This window comes from Rhineura floridana, chromosome 10 (assembly GCF_030035675.1).
Source record: "Rhineura floridana isolate rRhiFlo1 chromosome 10, rRhiFlo1.hap2, whole genome shotgun sequence".
Classification (NCBI taxonomy): Eukaryota; Metazoa; Chordata; class Lepidosauria; order Squamata; family Rhineuridae; genus Rhineura; species Rhineura floridana.
Genome location: NC_084489.1, coordinates 21,819,969 through 21,844,609, shown reverse-complemented (window position 1 = coordinate 21,844,609; position 24,641 = coordinate 21,819,969). Strand labels below are relative to the sequence as shown.

The 24,641-nt window shown below is 43.2% G+C and overlaps 2 protein-coding genes and 1 long non-coding RNA gene across 6 annotated transcripts in view; 2 read left to right on the top strand and 1 right to left on the bottom strand.

Annotated features, from left to right (window-relative positions):
- Positions 1-9,283, top strand: part of TMEM108 (transmembrane protein 108) — a 286,424-nt gene extending 277,141 nt beyond the window's left edge. For all 4 annotated transcript variants that reach the window (XM_061587798.1, XM_061587801.1, XM_061587800.1 and 1 more), the window contains 2 exons: positions 8,385-8,539; positions 8,940-9,283. In XM_061587798.1, the coding sequence (XP_061443782.1) occupies positions 8,385-8,539; positions 8,940-9,062 (278 nt within the window). In that variant the 3' untranslated portion in view covers positions 9,063-9,283. The remainder of the gene's footprint in view (positions 1-8,384; positions 8,540-8,939) is intronic.
- LOC133365608 (uncharacterized) overlaps positions 4,976-24,641 on the bottom strand; it is a 30,496-nt gene continuing 10,830 nt past the window's right edge. The window contains exons 2-3 of the long non-coding RNA XR_009758259.1: positions 10,368-10,449; positions 4,976-7,570 (exon numbers count right to left, since the gene is read on the bottom strand). This is a non-coding gene — a long non-coding RNA (uncharacterized LOC133365608). The remainder of the gene's footprint in view (positions 7,571-10,367; positions 10,450-24,641) is intronic.
- BFSP2 (beaded filament structural protein 2) lies at positions 9,984-23,155 on the top strand. The gene is given in 8 exon segments (XM_061587802.1): positions 9,984-10,439; positions 17,087-17,163; positions 17,940-18,096; positions 20,146-20,275; positions 20,645-20,826; positions 22,894-22,915; positions 22,918-22,935; positions 22,938-23,155. Coding segments are annotated over 8 exon segments (1,221 nt in total). The 3' UTR covers positions 23,117-23,155.

The window sequence follows — 24,641 nt, the reverse complement described above, 5'->3', positions numbered from 1 at the left end:
GTATTATGCCGCCCTTGTACTATTTACACTGAATGCCCTTTACCATGTAGGGTTTCCAAACTGGGATTATTGGTAATCTAACCAGTACCACTCTGGCTAACCAATACACATCCAAACATGCAAGTTCAAACTTTTGAGAGTTTCAGGATAATTTTTACTGCCATTCCACTTGAGAATAAAAATAAAGCAATCGCTGTGGCTTAGATGCCATGAATCTGTCTTTCCAGTCCACCAGAGACAAACATGATACTTTGCTGGCAACATAATTTGCCAAACAGCAAACCTAATGTTTTCCAAAGGCTTGCGCAGAGATTTAGCTGCAAAATCTCCACCCACTTTAACAGAAGCCCTGTAATTAACTATCTAAGCAATTTAGAATGGTCTGTCTAGGTGAAAGTACTTTCCAATGTCCTTCCTGCCCCCTCCCCCCAAAAAACTCATCCCAGTATAGGGATTATTTGGAAATAGAATCAGAAAGAAAAAAGCACACAAATCATTTATCTCAGTTTTCTCAGTGCTGTTGCTTATGGAGTCAAAACTGCGACATCCACACAAAAGAGAGAGTATCAGCAGATTCAGGGAAACCCAAAGATTTGCAGAAGTGGGGGGGGAAAGGAATAAAAAATCGGGGGGGGCATCCCAATGAGCATGCCCAGTGGCCATGCAATGCTGACTGATTATGGGGAGGGGGCAGAGAAAGAGAGAGAACAGAAAGCCAGGAGTAACAGAATGGAAAAGGAAAACTCTACACTGCGATGTTTTGTTACAGGACCCACTTGAGGAATCACACTCCCTGCTCTCTCCTGCTCATCTGGGTTTTCTATACAGTACTGCAAATGGAATAACCTTCCCCTTATCTTCTCTCCCTTATTAAAAGAGCAAGAGAGAGAATTTCTCTGTCCACACCATTCATAATTGTTCATGAATTAACAAACTGTAAATGTTGTGGGATTTTCCTGTGCCATTTTCTGTGTAAGGATCCCTCATGCTGCTATTAGCTCTATGCAGGGCGAGGCAATTTCTGTTCTCTTAACATCTTAAGGTTTTGAACGACAATTTCCTGGATCTGTTTAAGCTTAGGTTATAAGGTTGTGGAAGCAGCAATGGGTTGAAAGCAGGCTAAGTTCGTTGCCCTTACCTCTGGTTGAAATCAATAGGACTTCAGTTAAAAGTCACAACTAACTTGTCCCATTGATTTCAGTGGGACTTCAGTTCAACTAACTTGGTCTGGATCCAATCTTTTTATCATGGGTATCTTTGGGAGGTGAATGAACTTCAGAATTTACTTCTAGCACATGGTAAGTGTCCTGAGCAGATAAGGTGTGACTCGTATAGTGGTTAGAGTGTTGGATTAGGGCCCAGGAGACCTGGATTCAAATCCTCACTCGTCCATGAAGCTCAAGGGATGACCTTGGGCAAGTCACTATCTCTCAGCCTAAGTCACCTCACATGCTGGCTGTCCTCACAACAACCATATGATGACAAAATGGGGGGAGGGCGGGAAACCATGGAAGCTGCCTTGACCTTCTGGGCAAAAAGCTGGATATAAATGTAGTAAATAAAAATAAAATACACTATCCTATCAACCCAAGCCTGTAAATACAAAGATTGTTGATACTGAGTCAACAGCAAGCCGTATAAACAAGCCCTGACAGGGAGAGGTCTCCAGGGGATCAATTCATCTGCAAATGGGCACTTACACACGGAACACTTTTCATGATCACCCTGGGACTACTTGCCTACACATCGGTTTGTTTACTTAGGGCCTAAGTAGATTTGTACAGTAGGAATTAAATGAACAGCAGGGATAAATTGAAGCAAAGAGCCTGTCTTGAGCATTGCGGTCGGGGTCATAATAGCTTGCAGTTTTGAATGTGACAGGAGTAATCACTATTAATTCAACAAAGAGGTTTATAGCACAAGCACACCTTTTCCTTTGACTAAAGCAGGAGCCGAATCAACCCTTCTGATTAACAGTCTCTCCATCATAGTGCTCTCTACTATTTTAAACAGAGCTCTGATCCACTACATACTGATAATGTTCATAGCTTATATCAGAGGTGGCCACTCCGTGGCTCTCCAGATGCTGCTGCACTACAGCTCCCATCAGTCTCAGCCAACACAGTTCATGGTCAGGGATGATGGGAGCTGTAGTCCAGCAGCATCTGGAGATATGCTGAGGTGGGAAATGTTCATTTGAATCCATGATAACCAACATGATGTAGAGGTTAGAATGTCATGAGTAGGACCTGGGAGCCCAGAGTTCAAATCTCCACTCATGAGGAGTGGCTGTGGGCCAGTCACTGTCTGTCAGCCTAACCTACCCTCACAGGGTTGTTGTGAGGATAAAATGGGGCTGGGGAAGGCCTTGTACACCACACTGAGATCCTTGCAGGAAAGGAGGAATATAAATATAATACAAAAAGAGCCCTGCTGAATCAGGTCAAAGGCCCATCTAGTCCAGCATCCTGTTGTCACAGTGACCCACCAGATGCCCATGGGAAGCTCACAAGCACTCTGTTTACCTTAATAACTGTACTTGCTTTAATTGTCAGTATTTGTTTTCCCCATGAGATACTTTTCATTCAGAAATTTGAGATAAAAAAATGTTTCTGTGTAGTTCTTGAATATTTTCTTCAGACTAATGATTTCCTGAAGAGAGAGAGAGGAATCTGCCTTTGCAGGGCAGATTTGTCTGCTCACGTAGCTAACAAGCTAGCGTAGTAGGTGTGATGACAGACTCAAGGATGTTGAATCAAGAGGATTTATTTTATGTGCTGCAGACCACCCTTAAAGCTGTCTTCCACCATATATTTTCTCTGAAACAGCCAGTGTGGTATAATTGTTAAGAGTGTTGGGCTGTGAAGCTCACTGGGTAACCTTGGGCCAGTCACTCTTTCTCAACCTAACATACCTCACCAGGTTGTTGCAAGGTTAAAAGGAGGTGGGAGAATCATGAATGGTGCATTGAGCTCCTTGGGGGAAAAGTGGAATATAGATGCAATTTTTTTTAAAATGCCCTTTTTAGACAATCGGAGTACAGCACAGCAGTGTACAGTTGTTCTTTACCTGTTGCTCAGGATCCAAAGGTTTCCCTGAAGTAAGCACTTCTGTCCAAAGGCTATTCTCCCAGCATTCAACCTGTTGCTGAGAAAATACATTTTTTCCCTAAGCTAGTAGAGAGACTGCAATTTGGTTGCACAAGTGTCATGAGAAATGGAAACAGGAATGAAAATGACCGATGTTCATTTATTCATCTCTTGTCTGGAACAGGAATCAATCCAGTGAAAATGATTGGTATTCACTGTTGTTGCTTTCAGTCTGCAAACAATATGTTACTGATTACGTTCCTTCCCCCCTTTTGCCTTGTGTTCCCTTTGCATTGCAGTGAATGGGGTGGAATAACGTAATGACAACATAATTTACTAATGAATTACATGAATGGTATAAGTTATGTAATTTCATTACAGCAAACAGTGTGGAGAATTACCTAGGTTTTGGCAGATGAACTCCAGCAGAACGAAAACAGTGCTGAATGTGAGGAATACAGGGTGGAACAGAAAACAATGCCTTCTTGCATCCTTACTTGGGGGTTGCCAACCTGGCACCTGAGGTGTGCCCACAGAGGCCTTCCATGATGCCCACAGGGTTTCTTATCCCACTGAAATTAGGCTTGAAAGAAGCATTCTGTTGTAGCCATTAGAATAGGCTGCAGTGTGCACATAGGAACATAGGAATTTGCTTTATACTAAGTCAGACCATTGGCCCATCAGTATTGTCTACACTGATTCATATTGTCTACACTGACTGGCAGCAGTTCTCGACCTTCTCCATGCAAAGCAAGTGCTCTGCCACTGAGCTCCTGTATGGCTCTTCCCCAGTGTGTGTGGTGCCCATGACAATTTCTCCAGTTTGCAAATCTGCCCAGAGGCCCAGAAAGATTGGTGACAATGGGTATAGCTTCTCTGATTATGAGCACCACAGTACACTATGTTATAACCAGCAGCAAAAGGAGGATTCACAGTGGAATTTAAACTTAACTAGATTGAGAAGGGTCTTGTTACTTTTACCCAATAGGAAGCAAGTCTTGAGTCTTATAGGAGCACTACCTGCTTCATTTGTCTGCACTAGTCCACTCTCCCTACTTTGTCAGTTGTCCTTCAAAATAAAGCCCTGATAACTCTGGGCTGAAGCTCAAGGAGAACCATCCAAGCAAAATTGGAACTTCTATTTCCACTGCAAATACCAATGGGCATTTCCCCTGGGAAACCCTTCAGCAAGGATGAAAGAGATGCCCCTATGAATCAGGACCATTTAGAAAGGAGCACTCGTGCTACGCTGCAGAAACATCATGTGAACATGTACACAAAGCTCAAATGAAATATCAGCAATTACATGTATGGGAGAATTCCCACTTATATTTACAAGTGCAAACATCAATATAGTATAAACCACATGCATAGGCACTAAAATAAAGAGTAAAGTATTTACATAAGGTCGTAATTACTGTATAGATCAGGAAAACAGACTCTTATGGATAAAGCAAGATGCAGTATACTCAGATACGACCTTCCAGTTCAGTTTTGCAAGAGCAGAATACATGTTTGGCCTTAGGATTTGCAGGACCTACTGCAAAGAAGAGGCAGGCTTCCTGTAGAACAAGCGTGGGAACCTTTGGTTCTCCAAATGTTGCTGAAATACAGCTCCCATCATCCCTGGCTATTGGCCATGCTGGCTGGGACTGGTAGAAGTTGCAGTTCAGCAACATCTGGAGGGCCAAAGATGCCCCACTCCTGCTGTAGAACAAACTTGGGTTTTGTAGCCTGGTGCCCAGGTTTATTTATTTATTTATTACATTTATATACTGGCCCATAGCCAAAGCTCTCTGGGCGGTTTACAGCAATTAAAAACATTAAAAACAAATATACAAATTTTAAAAAACAATTTAAAAAATTTAAAAACAATTTAAAAACACATGCTAAAATGCCTGGGGGAAGAGGAAAGTCTTGATTGGCGCCGAAAAGATAATAGTGTTGGCGCCAGGCACACCTCATCAGACAAATCATTCCATAATTTGGAGGCCACCACTGAGAAGGCCCTTGTTGCCAGACTCCCAGCTTCCTGCAGAGGAGGCACCCAGAGGAGGGCCTTGGATGTTGAGCGTAGTGTATGGGTGGGTTCACGTCAGGAGAGGCGGTCCATCAGGTATTGTGGTCCTAAGCCATGTAAGGCTTTATAGGTTAAAACCAGCACTTGAATCCAGCTCGGAAACATACAGGCAGACAATGCAAGCAGACCAGAATCGGTTTTATACGTTCGAACCGTCTGGTCTCTGTTACCAATCTGGCCGCTGCATTTTGCACAAGCTGCAGCTTCCGAACTGTCTTCAAAGGCAACCCCACGCAGAGCGCATTGCAGTAATCTAACTTGGAGGTTACCAGAGCATGGATAACTGAAGCCAGGTTATCCCTGTCCAGATAGGGGCGTAGCTGGGCCACCAACCAAAGTTGGTAGAAGTCTTTCCGTGCCACTGAGGCTACCTGAGACTCAAGTGACAGAGATGGTTCTAGGAGAACCCCTAAGGTACGAACCTGCTCCTTCAGGGGGAGTGCAATCCCATCCAGGACAGGTTGGACATCCACCATCTGGTCAGAAGAACCACCTACTAGCAGCATCTCAGTCTTGTCTGGATTGAGCCTCAGTTTATTAGCCCTCTTCCAGTCCATTGTCGCAGCCATGCACTGGTTCAGGTTGTAGGGAAAAGTACCCAAATTGGCTACTTAGTGTCCTGTGTTTCTTGGTGGATATCAGGTTCAAGGTGGGAGACAGAACATGGCGAATTTGGCTCTGGGTGGAATTGCTTAAGGCTTGGCAATAGACTAGGTACGAGATGCAAAATACACAGAGGAACCAAAACAGTGTAGAGTGCTTCAAGAGTGTAAAGTGGTTCCTTGTCCACCAGACTTGGATTGGGCAGCCCATCAAATAGAGGACTGTCATCTGATAGTCCCTTCAGAATAGAGGATTGTCCTCTGTAAAGTAGGACACATGGCTCCCCTAGGATTAGATTTAACAGGGCTTAAGCTACAAGAGGGAAAATTCCATTAGGAGAAACTTCTTAACTAAGAACAGTTCAGCAATGGAACCAGTTACTTGGCACAGGGGGGGGGGCTCTCACACCCTAGAGATCTTCAAACAGAGATCGGGCAGTCATCTGTTGGGGATGCATCATCTCCAGATTTTTCTGCAGGAACTATAATGCTCCCTCCAACTCTTATGAGTCTATGTTTACTAATATAACAGGAAGGGAGTAGGGCACGGAGTTAATCTTGCTCAGCTAAAAAATAGTTCAGGCCTATGTCTGAATTTTCACAGCGACACAATGCAAAGGAGTCTGTCTCTCCAAGCAAAGCAATTATGATGGGCATAGATGAAATTGCAGATTCTGAAGCTTTTCAGTGGTAATAAGAAGTTAAAGCATCTCTTGATCCAAATCAAAACAGATAAGATTGTGCTAGCACACTCTCTGGGCTATTTTGTGTTAAGAAGAGAGCATGCCGTGAAACCTGATTATAGTGACCCCCTTGGTAATAGCAATTCAAGACTTAGCCTTTGCTGTGCTGCATTTTTCAGAGAATTTATAGGTGCTTATGAATTTAGAGTTGAACATATAACATCTGGCACTTTAAACCTTGAGAGCAGTATTTGGGCCAAACATTTGACAGCAGGCATATGCAAGAGTCTCCTAAGAATGAATGGAATGAACTGCATGCATGAATGAATATCCTAATGAAAAACAACTATGGAGAGGAATAGTGAAGGGGGCAGCTTAATCCCTTTCGCTTGGCCATTCCCCACTCAAATCCCCCTCCTTCCCAGCTGCTATATTTTCCTCCCACAGCTGGAAAAGTAGCTGCACAGAATTTTGAACAGAAAAATGGCTGGAGGGGAAAGGTTGTAAGTAATCCTTTCTTCCCTTCTGCCATTTTTTGAAAAAGCACAACTAATTGGTTGACTGTTAAGTGCATCTGCTGTGCACCTTTGACATAGTGAATTTTATCCCTCTGGAATCTAACGATTAGATATTCATTAATTCATGCCACCCTGTGCACCTTCTGGGAGGAAGGGGGGGATAGAAATTTAATAAATAAACAGGTAATGAGAACAAATTCTACATATTACATGGCATGACTGTACTTCCTGGAAACAGGAGCACGAGCAGTACACTCTCTGGGCCTTTGGGGCTGTAGAAAGACGGCACCAAGGATATTCCACAGTTTGGTTCATTATAAACTAGACAGCTACAGGCTCCAGTGCCTTAGAAAAATATTCTGCTGTATATTTTCAAAGACACCAGCAAAATTCAAAATGGGTGAGTGGGCAAGCAGCCGTGTTGTTCCGCTGGTCTGGCCTCTGAATAGCAGTTGCTGGAGAACAGCTATTAGGAGAAAGCTACTGTGCTCATGTCGTCCTTGTGAGCTTCCTAGAGGCATCCGGTTGGCCGCTGTGGAAAACAGGATAATGAACTCGATTGGTCTCATCCAGCTGGGCTCTTCTTACATTTTTATGCCTGAAACAAAATTTGAAAATATTGGATGGTCTTGTATGGTGTTCTTATTTCATAAAATATCATAAATCACAACATGCACCTTCTGCAGACCTGTGCTTGTCACTCACAGAGAGTGAATGGCATTCTACTAGATTGCATCAAGAGGTGTATATCCCAAAAAGCTGTGGGCCTCCCAAACTATTAAAACAGGCGTCTCTTTTAAATGTGAAATCGTGAGGCTTGGCACCAGAACCATGTGATGCTAATCACAAGTCCACTCGTGAGGAATGTAATCGAAGGGTAAAACTGTAAAAGAAATTAGATCCCAAATTTTTACAAACAAGGTTTATAGCTGCAAGCTCTGCAAGGCATGGGTGCTAAGGCAGTTTCTCTTTCTCAGCAGCATTGGACTACAGCGATAGCAGTTACTCCATCAACCCAGCAGCTAAAACAAAGGACTATATAACGTGGCTCTAATGGTACAAAAATAAAGATATTCAAAATACTGTTGTGGCATGAATAACAGAATCCTTACAGCAGACACAGGGAAGTCATGGCCCTTCACCCCAGTCAGCATGGCCAATGGTCAGGGGTGATGGAAGATGGAGTCCAATGATAGATGAAGGGCCACAGGTTCCCCATTCCTGCTTTATAGGTCTGAAGGGACCAAAAGTCCGACGTCCCAAGCTAAGACAGGCTCCTGGGTGGGAGTGGGGGAACTGGTGTGATTAAGGTACCTCCAGAGCAGACAGATCTGGATGACTTACACAAGCCACCACCAGAAAAAATTCCCATTGGTGCACGAGCAAATTCTCAAACACGTTTGTGTTAACAGCTGTCCTACTAACTGTCTGCTGCATGCGGAGAAAGAAGAAGACATCTAACCCAGAAAACAACCTGAGCTATTGGAACAATGCTATCACCATGGACTACTTCAACAGGCATGCTGTAGAATTACCAAGAGAAATACAGTCCCTTGAAACATCCGAGGTAAGATTAGAACCCGGCTAACAAAGTTATCTTTTCGGCGCCCAGTCAAGACTTTCCTCTTCTCCCAGGCATTTTAACAGCATTTGAATAACATGTGTTTTTAATTTGCTTATTGGTTTTTATGGGTTGTAATGGTTTAAATTTGTTTTTAATGTTCTTAATTGTTGTAAACCACCCAGAGAGCTTCAGCTATGGGGCAATACATAAATGCAATAAATAAATAAAATAAATAAATAAGGATGCTGGGAAGCCAAGTTCTGTGAGGGGTAAACTATAGTTCCCAGGATTCTTCGGCGAAAACCATGTGCGCTAAATGGGCATTAATTGTATGCTGTATATGCAGCCTAAGTGTCAAGATTTCTTACATCTTTTTCTATGTCCCTCACTTTTTTCCCCGTAGGACCACCTGTCTGAGCCACGCTCCCCAGCCAATGGTGATTACAGGGACTCTGGCATGGTCCTTGTTAACCCTTTCTGTCAAGAAACTCTATTTGCAGGACATGAACAAGTGTCTGAAATATGACTTGCACTTGCAGTCCCATCATTATGGTCTCCAAAATCTATCTGTCTATAAATCTATATATATATTATAAATATAACCTTTGTGTAACCTTGAATTATGAGAAACATTTTGAGCTTCCTCCCCACCCCCAAAAATTATCACCCTCTTTTTTATACATGTGGTTAAAAACTTTACAGACCAAACTTCATCTTTATAAAATAAAAGTGATTTCTAAGCAAAAATGCCTGCCGAACCAGTTTGTTCTGTCGCCTTTGCTAGTTGCTTGCAGTTTGTATTTCACTTGTATGTAGCCAAGCCACATTTTTTTTTAAAAAAACCCGCATCATTCTATTCAGCTTTCCCTTCCCTTTCACAAGCCTATTTCACAAGATTGAGCAAGCTCAGGAGCTTCTGCTGATATTCTAGGATATAGTCTAGCATTCTTTTTGGTTGAGCCATGGAACAAAAAGACAGCTATCCTTCTTCCCCAGCATATTGTGCAGTGACTAACCTGCCCACTTATGGAGTATTACCTGAGCATTAAGAGACTGGCTGACAAGCCAGGCAAGAATCCATGCCCCGTCATATGTGCAAACAGGCTCTGAGAATATTTGGAGCACTACTCTGTGAGCCTCTTACAGCAAGGGCTGATGGAAATGTTATGGTAGCTTGCAAATTCTGATCTGCCCATTTCTTATTTGGTCCTGATGTCAAATCAGCTTTTAATTAGATCTTGCCTGAATCTTTGTGTTATAGATTTTAAGCTAATTTTATCATGTTGTCTGGGCTCAGTGTTCTTGACCCATGGACTGGGGAACGGGGGCCCTTCTTGCCAGTCCAAACTGTTAAACCACTTGTGCAGTTTTCGGGTGCTGGGTACAGCAGCAGAAGGGCACGGAGGGAAGAAGCAACTCATTTAGGGCAGGTGTTCTGAGGTGTAGCATGCCTTTAACAAGGCACCAGGCTTCCTGTCTGGGGCAATAGCCCTCTACTTCCACAGTAGAGAGCTTGGGGACCACCAGCTGTAGGGTTAGTGTTGGTGGGGGAGGACACTTGTCGAGACCATCAGGTGTTTATGTGAGCACTGTACCCACGGAAGGTATAAGCAGTCTGGGCACCCGGGTGTCCCGCAGAGCTCTGGGTGTAAGCAGTGTCTTCTTACAAGGCCTTCGTAGCTCTTGCTCAGCTGTACCATTACCCCAAGGGCTGGACAGGGGACGGGGCCTGTCTTACGAAAGCCTGAACGGGTGCCTGGTGGACTACATTGAAAAGGTGAGAGCTTTAGAGCAGGTCAACCAGGAACTTGAGAATCACATCTGAGTTTACCTGAACAAGAAGTCTTCCAGTGCCAATCACTGGGGAGTCCTGAGAGAGAGCTGGGAGACCATCTACCACCCAGTGAGTAGACCTTTTGGAAAGAAACAAAAAAATTAATGAATCGTTAACAGAACAAAATTTCTGATGCCAATGATTAAAATGCAGCCTTGCTTTAGTGGAGAGCTACTCTGCCTATCATATTTTAACTTTAAACTACATGATAATGAGTATTATAATTTCACAGTGTGCTGTGGAAAATTCGTATTATGTATGAGAATTGTCCTAAGGAGTTCGTGCACAAGAGAGAAAGACTGGAAAGCTCTTTCCTGTTTGGCCCAATTATGAGTCAGCTGTTCTCCTCAGAGGAATTTTCATGGTTGAAAGCAAAAGTAATGAAAAGAAATGCTGCCAAAATTGAGGGAGTTTATCCACCCAGCATTATCTCATTACCAGCTTGATACGGCTTGTAATGAGGAAAGCGAGATTTGAGTCATATTTCCGTCTTTCATTCATCACATTTTCCAAAAGCAAGGCTTGGTTTACTGACTTTAAGCATATGGAAAGGTTTGCTCTTCAGACAGCTTCCTGCCATGCTCCTGCTCTCTGACTGATGCATACCATGGCCTGGAGTACCTCGGTTGACCTACAGGGGCATGATGGATGTGCGGCCCTGATTCAAACAGGGGGTTGGAAGACATGTTACTAGCCACAATCCAGCAACAGATTCTCCAGCAAAGAAGGCATATGGAGGCAAGACCTGGTTTCAATTTCCAGTGCTCAGATTTATACAACCAGGCAGCTAATATGCAAATCTCAACATTTCTTCAAGCAAAAGAGGCAAGGACCTCTTCACAGAAGACAGGGTGTTGGCAATAAGAGCCTTTTGAAAACTTTTTGGATTTTTCCTAGGGTACATCCAGATTCAATGGGGGGGGGATATGGGCTGGCATTTTGTTGCCAATGATGTTGTGTATGCTGAAGAAAGCAATGCATACATAAGGAGCACCCATCCCACAATAAACACCCATCTGGAAGCACCCTAAGTCTTACTGAACCCACCTGGGAGAACAAATGCATAGGATTGCCCTGTCAGGAAGGAATTCTCAAACAAGGGAATCAAATAATGAAAAACACCTGTGAGCCCAAAGAGCCTACCTGCTGTGTGTCTGTATGGTTTACTACTCTGGCCTTGGCCTGTTTGAAATGGCTTCCACCAGGAGCGGGGTATGGTCTGAAGGCCCATAAGGCTACCTCATTGCTGAAGCTAAGCAGGTCTGGGTCTGGTCAGTGCCTGGATGAGAGACCACCTGGGAACTGCATGTATGCCACCTTGGGTTCTTTGAATAAAGAAAGGTGGGATATAAATGTAATAAAATAAAATAAATAATTCTACAGCATCTCTGTTCTCAGGGCAAGACTTTGGGACAGAAGCCCAGGGCTTCACACAGCAGAATGATTAGTAGAGCCAAACACAACTGTCTAACCGCATTTTAAAGTAGTACACTTTGCCATCCAGAGAGGGGCGTCTTCCCTTAAGATCATTAACTCCAGAGTTAAGAACATAAGAACATAAGAAGAGCCTGCTGGATCAGGCCAGTGGCCCATCTAGTCCAGCATCCTGTTCTCACAGTGGCCAACCAGGTGCCTGGGGGAAGCCCGCAAGCAGGACCCGAGTGCAAGAACACTCTCCCCTCCTGAGGCTTCCGGCAACTGGTTTTCAGAAGCATGCTGCCTCTGACTAGGGTGGCACAGCACAGCCATCATGGCTAGTAGCCATTGATAGCCCTGTCCTCCATGAATTTGTCTAATCTTCTTTTAAAGCCATCCAAGCTGGTGGCCATTACTGCATCTTGTGGGAGCAAATTCCATAGTTTAACTATGCGCTGAGTAAAGAAGTACTTCCTTTCGTCTGTCCTGAATCTTCCAACATTCAGCTTCTTTGAATGTCCACGAGTTCTAGTATTATGAGAGAGGGAGAAGAACTTTTCTCTATCCACTTTCTCAATGCCATGCATAATTTTACACACTTCTATCATGTCTCCTCTGACCCGCCTTTTCTCTAAACTAAAAAGCCCCAAATGCTGCAACCTTTCATCGTAAGGGAGTCGCTCCATCCCCTTGATCATTCTGGTTGCCCTCTTCTGAACCTTTTCCAACTCTATAATATCCTTTTTGAGATGAGGCGACCAGAACTGTACACAGTATTCCAAATGGGGCCGCACCATAGATTTATACAACGGCATTATGATATCGGCTGTTTTATTTTCAATACCTTTCCTAATTATTGCTAGCATGGAATTTGCCTTTTTCACAGCTGCCGCACACTGGGTCGACATTTTCATCGTGCTGTCCACTACAACCCCGAGGTCTCTCTCCTGGTCGGTCACCGCCAGTTCAGACCCCATGAGCGTATATGTGAAATTAAGATTTTTTGCTCCAATATGTATAATTTTACACTTGTTTATATTGAATTGCATTTGCCATTTTTCCGCCCATTCACTCAGTTTGGAGAGGTCTTTTTGGAGCTCTTCGCAATCCCTTTTTGTTTTAACAACCCTGAACAATTTAGTGTCGTCAGCAAACTTGGCCACTTCACTGCTCACTCCTAATTCTAGGTCATTAATGAACAAGTTGAAAAGTACAGGTCCCAATACCGATCCTTGAGGGACTCCACTTTCTACAGCCCTCCATTGGGAGAACTGTCCGTTTATTCCTACTCTCTGCTTTCTGCTTCTTAACCAATTCCTTATCCACAAGAGGACCTCTCCTCTTATTCCATGACTGCTAAGCTTCCTCAGAAGCCTTTGGTGAGGTACCTTGTCAAACGCTTTTTGAAAGTCTAAGTACACTATGTCCACTGGATCACCTCTATCTATATGCTTGTTGACACTCTCAAAGAATTCTAATAGGTTACTGAGACAGGACTTTCCCTTGCAGAAGCCATGCTGGCTCTGCTTCAGCAAGGCTTGTTCTTCTATGTGCTTAGTTAATCTAGCTTTAATAATACTTTCTACCAGTTTTCCAGGGACAGAAGTTAAGCTAACTGGCCTGTAATTTCCGGGATCCCCTCTGGATCCCTTTTTTGAAAATGACATAATGGCACCACTGTGTGATTTAGTCACTCCCAGAGCAGAGACCGCAGAATTACTGGCCCTAAGAGGTTGCTGACTGTTGTGTCTCTGCCTGAATCACTGCTTTGGGTTTGCAGCCTTCCAACAAAAGCACAGCACACTCACATCAGTGACTCAGGCAGAAATGCAGTTGGGCGAACTTCTCAGGGGGTGAGAATTCTGTCTTAACATGTGCTAAAAACATTCTGGATATGAGTTAAGCATGCCTCCAGTTTTAATTCAGAAATAAATGAGTTCTCAGCTACCAGAAATAGAGTGCTGGGGTGGGCTGGGAAGCAATTGTTCAAGTTTATATACAACCCCCTTTTCAGGATATACTGCGCTCACAATGGCTCGCAACAGATATAACTATATTAACAATAATATTGCTCCAAACAATATTCCACAACAATCAAGTTCAATACAAAAAATAAATATTTAAACAATGCTAACAAAACCACAGAATAAGACGTTTGAACAATCAGTACAATAATACTCAATTCCTAACAGCCCATTTTACTAGAACAGACAACACTATAATGAAGTACTAAATAACAAGCCACAATTAACTGACATTCAGCTAGCAAAAATCACCAGCAGGACTCAGTGTAAATAGTAGCTAATACAAATAAATAAATGTGCCAATTGGACAGGCACGTGAAAAGATGCAGGCCTAACAGTCAACGTGTACAAACATAATTGGATTCTCTAATAAATCAATAAACCAGTTAAGAATGGTGGCTTTCATCCTGCAGTGACGAGGCATGAAGCAGAGGTGAGGAACCTTTCTTCTACAAAGGGCCAGTGACAATAGAAAAAGCCAACTGAGAGTCAGTGACAGTGGTGGGCGGAGCCAGAACTGCTGGTGGGTGGAGCCAGGGCCAAAAACGGACAGAGTTGACATCATTCCAGTTGAGTGTAAGATGGAAACTACGATCTTCTCTCTCTACCTCCAGATCAAACATGGCTTTCCCCTGCTTTCCCTACTCCATCTCTCTGTCTCTTTTGACCCCTCCGCCAACATTAACCCCCTTCCTCATGACAATCTCACCCTTTCTCCTGGCAGTGACAGCAGCTGCAGGAGCTAAGGGGTCAGTGGGCACTGCTCTTTGGGTGGTTACTGACATACCTCACCTGTCCCCAGGAGGAGGAGAGGTGGAATGTAATTAACAGGATGACCTTCCCACTTCCCTTCACGTGGTGCAGCTGCCAATGGCTCCACCTCCTCCTACAATATAGATGTGGTGACGCAGCTCTCCCAGCCAGCTTAGTCCTCCATGTGACCCATCCCTCAGCCTGCACCATCATCTGGCCTGCTCTAAACACTGGAGTGGGTCACACAGAGGGACAAGCTGGTTGGCTGACTCCAGAGAGGGAGAAACGAGTGACTTACTGCGGCCCCACATTCACCATCTCTGGAGAGTTCAGAGTAGGCCAGGTGATACCGTGGGCCAGAGAGTTCCATGAGGAAGGGAAAAATGTTGATTTAGAAATTTGGCCATGGGCTGGATGAAATGGAGTGGTCAACCAGAAGTGGCTCACGGGCTTGGGGTTCTCCACCACTCGTCTAAATAGTGAATGGTATTCACGGACACAAACTACTTTCTGCGCAGATGCTGGAGCTTTTATCCTGAGAAATATCCTGAGTTGGCAGTTCCTCTGCCAACTAACCAGGGGAAAACTGGCCTGTTTTCGCTCCACTCACCAGGAAAGCAGGCTATTGATTTTTCCCAAAGCTATCACTACCACCCCTTTTAACCGTACACTTCAGGTCTGGTGTGGACTTCCAGATATTGTTGGACTACAATTCCCATCATCCCTGGCCACTGGGTATGCTGGCTGGGGCTGATGGGAAATGGAGTCTAACAGCATCTGCAGGACCACAGTTTCCCCATCGCTGCCTTAGCTATTACACAGCATTTGTGCCAGGTTTTACTCTCAGACCAGGCAGAAACTACTAGGTTCTGTTCCCTGTCCTGCCCTGCCCCTAGGCTCCACCTAGGTGACCACATTTTTTATTTCAAAAACTGGCAACCTCAGCTGTGCATAAGGCCAAATCTCCATGCAGGGAAGTGCTTGAATCGTGTGAGTGAATGGTTCATATAGTTGGTGACAACATAAGGGTCTGTTCCACCAGGAACCTACCACAAGTCATGTTTTGTGCGTGTGATGAATGGCCTGTGAGAATTTTCCAGCCCGTAACAGGAACACTTGTGAGGGCAGACCTCTTTCTCCATCTGTGAACCTCTGCCTGCAGCAGAAAGAAAGATCCACTCTATCCTATGGCCCCCGAGACACTCTTCCAAGGACCAAAGAATTAAGTGACATTCTCTCACGGACAAGGCATGCCACTTCTAAGACGTAGCTTACTACCATGACACGTGCACATCAACCAAAAGGTAATGAAAACGTGCTTTCTGTTGCAGACATTTTGTTCTGAACCATATACAATTGTTTTGCAAATGTAATCAATATATGAATCAACTAAAATGCATGTAATTATTTGATTTATTGACAATTCTTTAATTGGATTGCACCCTTCATTTTAAAGCAATAAAACAAGTATGGCCACAATCCAATACAGAATGAATTTGTACACTTCAGTCCATTGATTCCAATGCGCTCAACTCTGTGTTGAATTTTGGTCATTAACAAAAAGTAGCCAAATGCCCCAATTCACCGATCTATCCTAGAGGAGGCACAATAAGGTGCTGTGCGATTGGATATGGACAACCTGACTGAGATTTTTTCCCCTGATTAAAAATCATAATATACTAATACCTGATAGCAATCAACCGTCTTATCTTATAAAGGTTTAATTGTGTGTGTGATCTTTTCTTTTACTGTAAATGATCCTTCCTGTCAGAGAACTTTTAATAATTTTTCATAATTAATATTGATTTGAACTGCCTATATAGTACTCCTTTTAGCTATTGCCATGAGGGGAGGGATGGGTGGAGCGGCTTAGTTTGTTCTTCATTCCATATTTTTTAAAATGTCGTTTCCTTTAGTTGTAAGGAACTAGGATTCAGAGGTATCCTGCTCTGATACATGGAGTTTCCATTGACATTATTATTAATATCCAGATAGACCTTTCACAAGATTTACACACATTTGTGGAGCATAGTGAAATTCACAAGTTAATTACACATTGTGTGAAACCAGTACGAAACCTACTACAAATCAATTTCAGCACCAGGTGTAGGGAACCTTTGGAACAAACATCTGGAACCTCCAGATGTTGCTACACTACAACTTCCATCAGCCCCTGAAAGCATGGCCAATGGCCAGGGATGATGGGCGTTCCAGTTCAGCAACATCTGGGGGACTAAACGTTACCCATACCTACTCTACACTTACACAATCCAAATTGTATTATGCAGTTTACATAGACCGATGAACCAGAGACTACATGGAGACTGCTTTAAATTACCCCTTCTGGCAACTGTACCAGGTGGCAAGTAATTTTTATACAATAGCTCACTGGGAGAATCCAGCAAGAAATGAACTGAGTATAACACCCAACTACCTAAATTCACCGTCCAGCCCAATTAAGGATCCAGTTCTGGAATCAGATTGTATATGTTCTTTATATTTTGATTGCTTGAACTGCTCTAGGTTGGGGACGCAGACCTGAAACATGCTCAGCTTGTTACAGAGAATATTCAAGCCTGTGCTGAAAATGTTAAAGACAGGTAATCTATCGTAGATAAATTTTCTCCTCCTATATTGATATGAAAGAGAAGAATGAAAAAGATTCAGACTGGAAATAACGGTAGAGGGGTTAACACCAGCCCTGCAGCCAGCCTTCCTTGTTAGGTGGGCAGCCACATTTCTAGGTAGGCCATTTTTGGGGTGGGGTAGGCACATAGCACCAGCCAATCCCTCTCCACGTCACTGGTGGAGAGGATGTGAGGGCTAGGCCAGGGACAGGAAAAAGGCAGTGACCTTCCCAGTCAGTCCTCCATCCAGAGAACTCACATGAATGAAGTTTCATCTGTTGAATGGTCTTGCCCTTTTTTGAGAGATCTCCAGGAATGACAGACTCAAAGCTTGACTTTGCCTATAACTACAGTCCCTTTTCACCTTCCCCATGTTCTGATTCTTCATGAACTGAACTACTTTGGTGCAGATTCCCTCAAAAATTCCCCAAAAAATCCTGGGGAAGGGGGGCAAAGCATAGCTCTAGAAGGGTGGTGCCCCCCCCATCCCCCCTATTACAGGCCTGGCTAACACTAATGAAGGGGATCAATTCATGGGGCATCTATTAGTGGGACAGAGCTGTGACTTTAGTACAACATCCATCACCTGACCACTGCATATGCCAGGTAGGGCTGATTGGACTTGGAGTCCAACAACATCTGAAAGCTACAGGTCCCCCATCCCTCTAATTATAATAAACACATCTTCCAGAAGAATGAGCTCTCTCTGTATTATTGTGTTTCTAACATACTGTCAATTTCTTCTGCAGGTATGAAAATGAGCAACTGTTCAGAAAGGCAGTGGAAGAAGAAATTAATTTTCTCTGTAAAGTGATTGATGATGCTAATTTGACTAGAATGGCCCTAGAGAATCAGATTGAAAGCATGAAAGAAGAATTGACTTTACTGTCAAAGAATCATGAAGAGGTAAATCAAAGCTGAGAATAGCAGAATGTGTCAACTGTTACTGCATTGTATTGAAGGCAACCTGCTTATTGGTGGTGTCGAGATGTTGCCATTAAGTTATACTTATGCAATAAAATAAAACCAGTTCAGAGCTGTGCATTAATCACAAAATTCAACAATAAATGCTATTATTTTTGACAAAAGTTAGCCTTTCTTCAAACAGATGTCAGCAACCAGCCTAAAAACATATGTTCTAGTGATATGTTGTTTTCATTTCTGTGTAAAGCAATGCCATATCAACATACACGAAATTCCAAGTTCAGAGCACCTGAGAAAAAAACATTTCAACTAGGTTGCATACTGCCTCAGAAACACCTTAATAGTGTTGCACAGATTTTTATGCATATACAATTGCCTCTCTTTATTCAGATAATCATAGATACTAAAATCAGCCTTATAAATAAGCCCACAAAAGTTATTAACCTGCACTCTTTTTTTTTCTTTTTTACTAGTCTCCTAAGGGGCTAGTAGCCTGTGTTTCCATGCTGGAATGCTTCTCTTCTCTTCCTCCGCTACTAGCCTCTAGTAAAAAAATCAAAAAGGTGGGAAGAGCGTCTACCAAGCAGGCAGGTAGAAGGAGGAGTGGATCCTGCATGGAACTCCTGATCTCCTGGGGCACCCTCCTGATCCCCTATTGCTACGAGATGAAATATATAATTATTTAAGGAACGTTTATGTTATCTTTCACAAAAAAACCCTCCCAGAACAACAGAAACTGGTTAAAACATAAATATATAAAATACATTCAACTACAAGTTAGTAGTCCAGTCCGTGGCAGATTCTCTCAATTTAACATGCAATGACAAAGGATATGAAAAGGTTGGTGGCAATAGCATGCAAAGGCTGCAATCCTATGGACATTTACCTGGGAGTAGGTCCCATTGAATTCAATCGGACTTTTTTTTTAGTAGACATGCATAGTAGACTGCATCTTAGAATCTTGGCCTATGGCAGAACACTTAGATAACTGTTTCACCCTTAGCACAATCAATCAGGGTTGATGAAATTGAATGGTCCTGTGAGTTGACCCAGATACACTTTTAAGTGATCAGCGAGTCTTCCAAAAAGAAACACTTTCTTCACCAACTAGTCACATCTGTCACAGGATAAGAGGAAAATAATTTCATTTAAAATATCTGTCTGGAAATCCTCTTCCAGCAACTCTGAACAGTTACTTCTGCACAGTTCCTCCTGAAAATGGAGCTATTCGTCATGAGACAGCCTTTGCTCCAGAAACAGCTGTCTCTGAAAAGTAACATCATCTGTAATTCCAATCAGAATAGGAGTGTTTTGTATTTACATTATTTATTTATTTTATTTATTTATTTGTTTCATTTATAGACCGCCCATAGCGAGTGGCTCTCTGGGCGGTGTACAAAAAGGTTAAAATACAAAATATCAACAATAAAATCAGACAACAAACAATAAACACAAGCAGCAACTAAAGAAAAAAATAAAAAATAAAAAATTTAAATTATAACATAAACGCTTAAAATGCCTGGGAGCATAGCCAGGTCTTAACCTGGCGCCGAAAAGATAGAAGCGTAGGCGCCAGGCGTACTTCTTCGGGGAGTCTGTTCCACAGTTCAGGGGCCACTACAGAAAAGGCCCTAGATCGAGTAACTGTCCTCTGGGCTTCTCGATGGGTTGGTACCCGGAGGGCCTTAGATGCTGAGCGAAGTGACCGGGTAGGTTCATAGCGGGAGAGGCGTTCCACAAGATATTGCGGTCCCACGCCGTGTTCCTTCTTGCAAACCTATGGTTTGGCTTAGAGTTACGTGCTAATAAGGCTTCTGTCAGAATGGCAGAATGGCAGCAATCCACAGAGCCTCTGTAACATGGGTCCAGGTCTTTGTACAAAATATAAAGACTGGAATCAAGTGGCTTCAAAAACAGTCTGTAATAGTGATGATGTGTGAATGATGTCAACCAAGTTGCATCAAAGGAAATCGTCCCTTTGGCTAGAATGTCAATGGGTGCCTCACATTTTCTTGTGTGGATGCTTTTCAGGATGTCAAGATGCTTTACAAGCAGCTTGCTGTATCAGCATCAGAAGAACTAGATACTCCCATTGGAATTGGCTTGGATGACATATTGGAGAAAATCTGGATTCATTGGGAGAAAGATATTGAAAGAAACTGTTGAGTCTGGTGTGTACCAAGGTAAGCAAGAGTAATCTTACATATAATTGGCCTGGGACTAAGTCCAGTGAAACTCAATGGGGGGTTGTTTTTGAGCAGGCAGGTGTAGGCTTCCACTTGGAAATTATTAGGGAGCTGGAGCACCACTCCATAAAGCTAGGCTTAGTAAGCTTGGCCTGCCCATTCATCATGTGTGCACAATGTTTACAAATAATATTGCCCAAGTTACCCTGCGAAATAATGTTCCCTTCCATTTTCTCCAATCGGCACAACCAATCAAGAGTTACATTTGCTTACATAAAACAGTGGGGAAACTGATGGATTAAAAACCTCATCAGCTTTCTTTTAAATTGCCACTGATCTACAAGGGCAAATGAGAACCTGTGTTTTTCTGTCTGTCACTGTTACATGTTATCAACAAGCCACAGAGACAGTACCAGCTGTACGAACCCAAGAGGAAGAACCAGTTGAATCCCTGAGGGCAGAGTTTCATGAAACAGCTTGCAAAACCCAAAGCCTGCAAGCAGAGACTGAATCACTGAGAACTCTGGTAAGTCAGGAATGAAAACTGGTATGTTTACTGGTGTAACACAGTCATTGCCAGGATGGTCAGATTCGGTATATGGATATGAGGCCTTATGTTAGGAGAGGATCAATGCAATCCTATGCATGTTTACTCAGAAATAAGTGCCACTGTGTTCAATGGAACTTAGTCCTCAGTAAGTGCACATAGGAACGCAGCTGACATTTTCAAATGTGTTGAAGAAACCACAGTCTTTTCCATTATAATTACAATCACACAGTTCTGTGGAAATCAAGCCTTGAGAATTCCACTTTTTAGCACAGTTTTAATATCTTTAAAACTTAACTTACCCAGGAAATTGGACTGGAACTGAATTGTTCAAAGTCACACCAATTACAGTGGGAGCATTAAGCAAATGTTTAAATTTTCCCCACTGAAATCAGTAGGTGTCCTTTTGGTTCTTTTCAAGATTGTGGCCAGGTTGATATGCAACACTCAGCTAAACCATGGCCTAATGAGACCAAGAAAGTGTGCAGGTACCCAGAGGGAAAATCACAGTTGCTTTGCTCCTCCACAGACCTGCTGCCGCCACAATACTCAGAGCTAAGCCGTAGTTTGGCTTAGCATTATATGCATACCCAGGCACTGTAGTTTGTCTCATTCCCAACAAACAATGAGCTGCAACCAAGATTTGTTCTTGGTTTACTGCTTGTGGTTTGCTTGGGGGGAAACCACAAGGTTGGGTTCACTCACAATGCTAAGCCAAACCATGGCTTAGCCTTGGGTAGCATGGCAGCAACGGGACCAGGGGAGGAGCAAAGTAACCACGACGTTCACTCTGGGTAACTGCCCACTTGTTCCTTCTTGCAAACCTATGGTTTGGCTTAGAGTTACGTGCTAATAAGGCTTCTGTCAGAATGGCAGCAATCCACAGAGCCTCTGTAACATGGGTCCAGGTCTTTTTATGCGTGCTTCTCAATGCCAACAGCTCCTCTCACTGTTTCAGATAGTACTTGTCAACCTCCCTTAAGTTTCCAACGTGACTTGCCAAATGGTGTGTGGAGTTATTGTCAGGAAAGGGGAAAAAAGATTCAGAAGTCCCACTCCACAGGCTGAGGTTACAAACTTTGGCATTCTGGCCTATAAAAACATACATCAGCCCTCTCCAGCTTGTAACCACCCACTTGTAACCATCTGCACCCACTTGTAACTACCAGATGCAGGTCACCACTGTCTTACGCTCCAAGGCCACACAACATGGCTAGAAAGCTGGGTCCATCTCAGGGGATAACAAGTTGAGCAGGCCTGAAAGACATATTTGTTGTTTTTATTACCACACAGAGGGTGCTTTTAACCTGAGGCAAATCAAGGCAGTGTCAGGCATGTTCTGTGGCAATGCAGACGCAACAGCTGATCAGAAACCCCCTTGCCCTTTTACCTCAAAACATACAGCAGTGATGCCAGAAGGATTTACAACCTCCCAATCAGCACATTTTCTGGTGTCCATGTGGTAGAGTCCACTTAATCAACTAATTCTTCAATATGCCCAGACAGATGCTTGAAAGCACCCCTGCATTAAAATCTCCCTCTTCTCGGACAGCATACACACCAGGGAGAAGGCTTCTATGCCCATAAAACTAATGTGCACAGATCTAAGTTAAAACATTCCTGTAAAGACAGCCCAGACATAAGCCTCTGTTCTGAGCAAGGATGCAGCCTGAGGGCCACATTCCCTCGTAGGCAACCTTCTGGGGACTATGCACCAGTGGTAGGTGGTGCCAGAGGCACAAATGGGCAGGCGAACATATGGTACTCTTGCGCTTCTATAGGAGACTATATTCCAGCTACGCAAAAATCAGAGGTTTCAACACATCCCCACCAACACCCCTCTCTTCATTTTCTATCTGGGCAAGCAAGAGGCATTATGAAAGTTCAAGGACACAGTTAAGCCAGAAAAAAAAATCACACAACGGTGAGGAGCAGGGGCCGTGAGGGGTGTGGTCTACAGAGAGAGGCTTGAGGGCCACATTTGGCCCCCAGGTCTGATGTTCCCCATCCCTGATTTAGAACCCTGTTGTTTTCTTGTACTTGCAGCAGAGAGGTCTGGAGAACTCCCTCTATGGTATGACATAGAGCTTCAAACTTAGGTTCTGTCATTACCAAGCTGGAGGCAGAAGTAGGGGAAATCCGAGTGGAGACAGAGCACGAGCAGAGGGATCACAAAACTCTGTTGTCCATTAAAGCACAGCTGGAGAAAGACATCACTGGGTATCATTGCCTTCTAGACAAAGTAGAGAGCAGGTATTTCTTTGTGTGAATGGTGAATTGTACCTCTCTGATTCTACTCGGGGCACAGACACAATCTGAGTGGATACAAGAAGAAAATCAAACAGGATCTAGCAAACCTTAGCATTGCTACACTGTAATATTACATGATTTAATAATGCATAGCCAACAACTCCATTCTATTCTGCAACCGATGCTTCAGTGACTGAATTCATGTATACTCCATACGCCATCCCTAAGGCATCTTCACAAGGTGTGTCCAGACCTGCTTCCCCCATTTCCCCCAGAAACAACAGGGGCAAGCCACAATTCTTTCTAGCATTGTCTCTCTTTAGATTTCTGCTCTGTTTTAAAAATTGTAGGCCTCTGAAGGAAGTGATAGGCCTGAACACGTTGAATAGACTCAACTCTTGATGGCAAAAACTTCTCCCCCAGCCTGCAAAAGTAACACTCCTTCTCCTTCCCTTCTCAAGCCGTGCTGTTATCTGCTGCTTGGCTCAGAAGTCAAAACCACATCAAGGCCTAAGGGAGATCTAAATATGTACTGCATAGAGCAGCACTATTCCTTACTGTAGACAACTTGTGACATGCTTGCCAAAAAGGTGGGGTCCCTTTGATCTTGGGGTCCACTCCTCGAGATCTTGGCTAAAAGCAATACAAGTGGGACCTGAAAGAAATGCAGCTGTTTGAAATGTTCCTGTTCAGAGTTCCAGCTAGCCCATCATGCACTTTTCCAAGATATACACCCTTTACCTTATAGACTGCCTAATCAAACCTTTCTCAGGGGTTTACATAATAGCATAAACTATTCATTAAAATAATACAAAAATAAAAATAAAATAGGAAAGGGCGAGAAATTCAATTCAGTTCACATTTCAAGCTGAACCTATCAAATTTGCACTTTCCAAAACAATATGAGAACTGAAACACAGCCATCCTTCGAAATTTGCACTTGTCTGAATTTTGCAATGCAGTTCACCAACCATTGTTTACAAAATGCATATGTTAGGGGAAAGTGTGCATAAAATGAATATATGAGTGAAGATAACATATAAAATACATTATATGGTGAGAATTTGCTTGCAAAAATGTATACTTCAGTCAAAGCTGCCTACAAAAATGTATTTATTAGGAGAAATTCATCCTAAATTGCTGGAGAATTTTCATGAGGATTTAAAAAAAACAACGCACATTGCTGCAGAAATGTGGAAAACTGAATTTCAGATTGGAAAATTGCCACCCTGGGCTCCTGCTGGGAAAAAGGGTGGGATATAAATCAAATAATAAATAAATAAAATAAAAATGAGAAACTGAGAACCAAAGTTGATAGTTCTTTCCATCCCTAAAATAAAATCAACATTTCATACCCCCCAACAGTCAGCATTCCATTATAATTAAATACAGTAAGTCTGCACTGGCCTTTTTTGGGGGGGGTCCCCCGCCTTAGGATTTTTTTCTGAAGTTTTTATGTATTTCTGCAAGAATTGGGGTCACCCCAAGCTTGCTGATACCTACTTCTTGTGCATGGACACTGCACTCTTTTGGCTACATAAGGG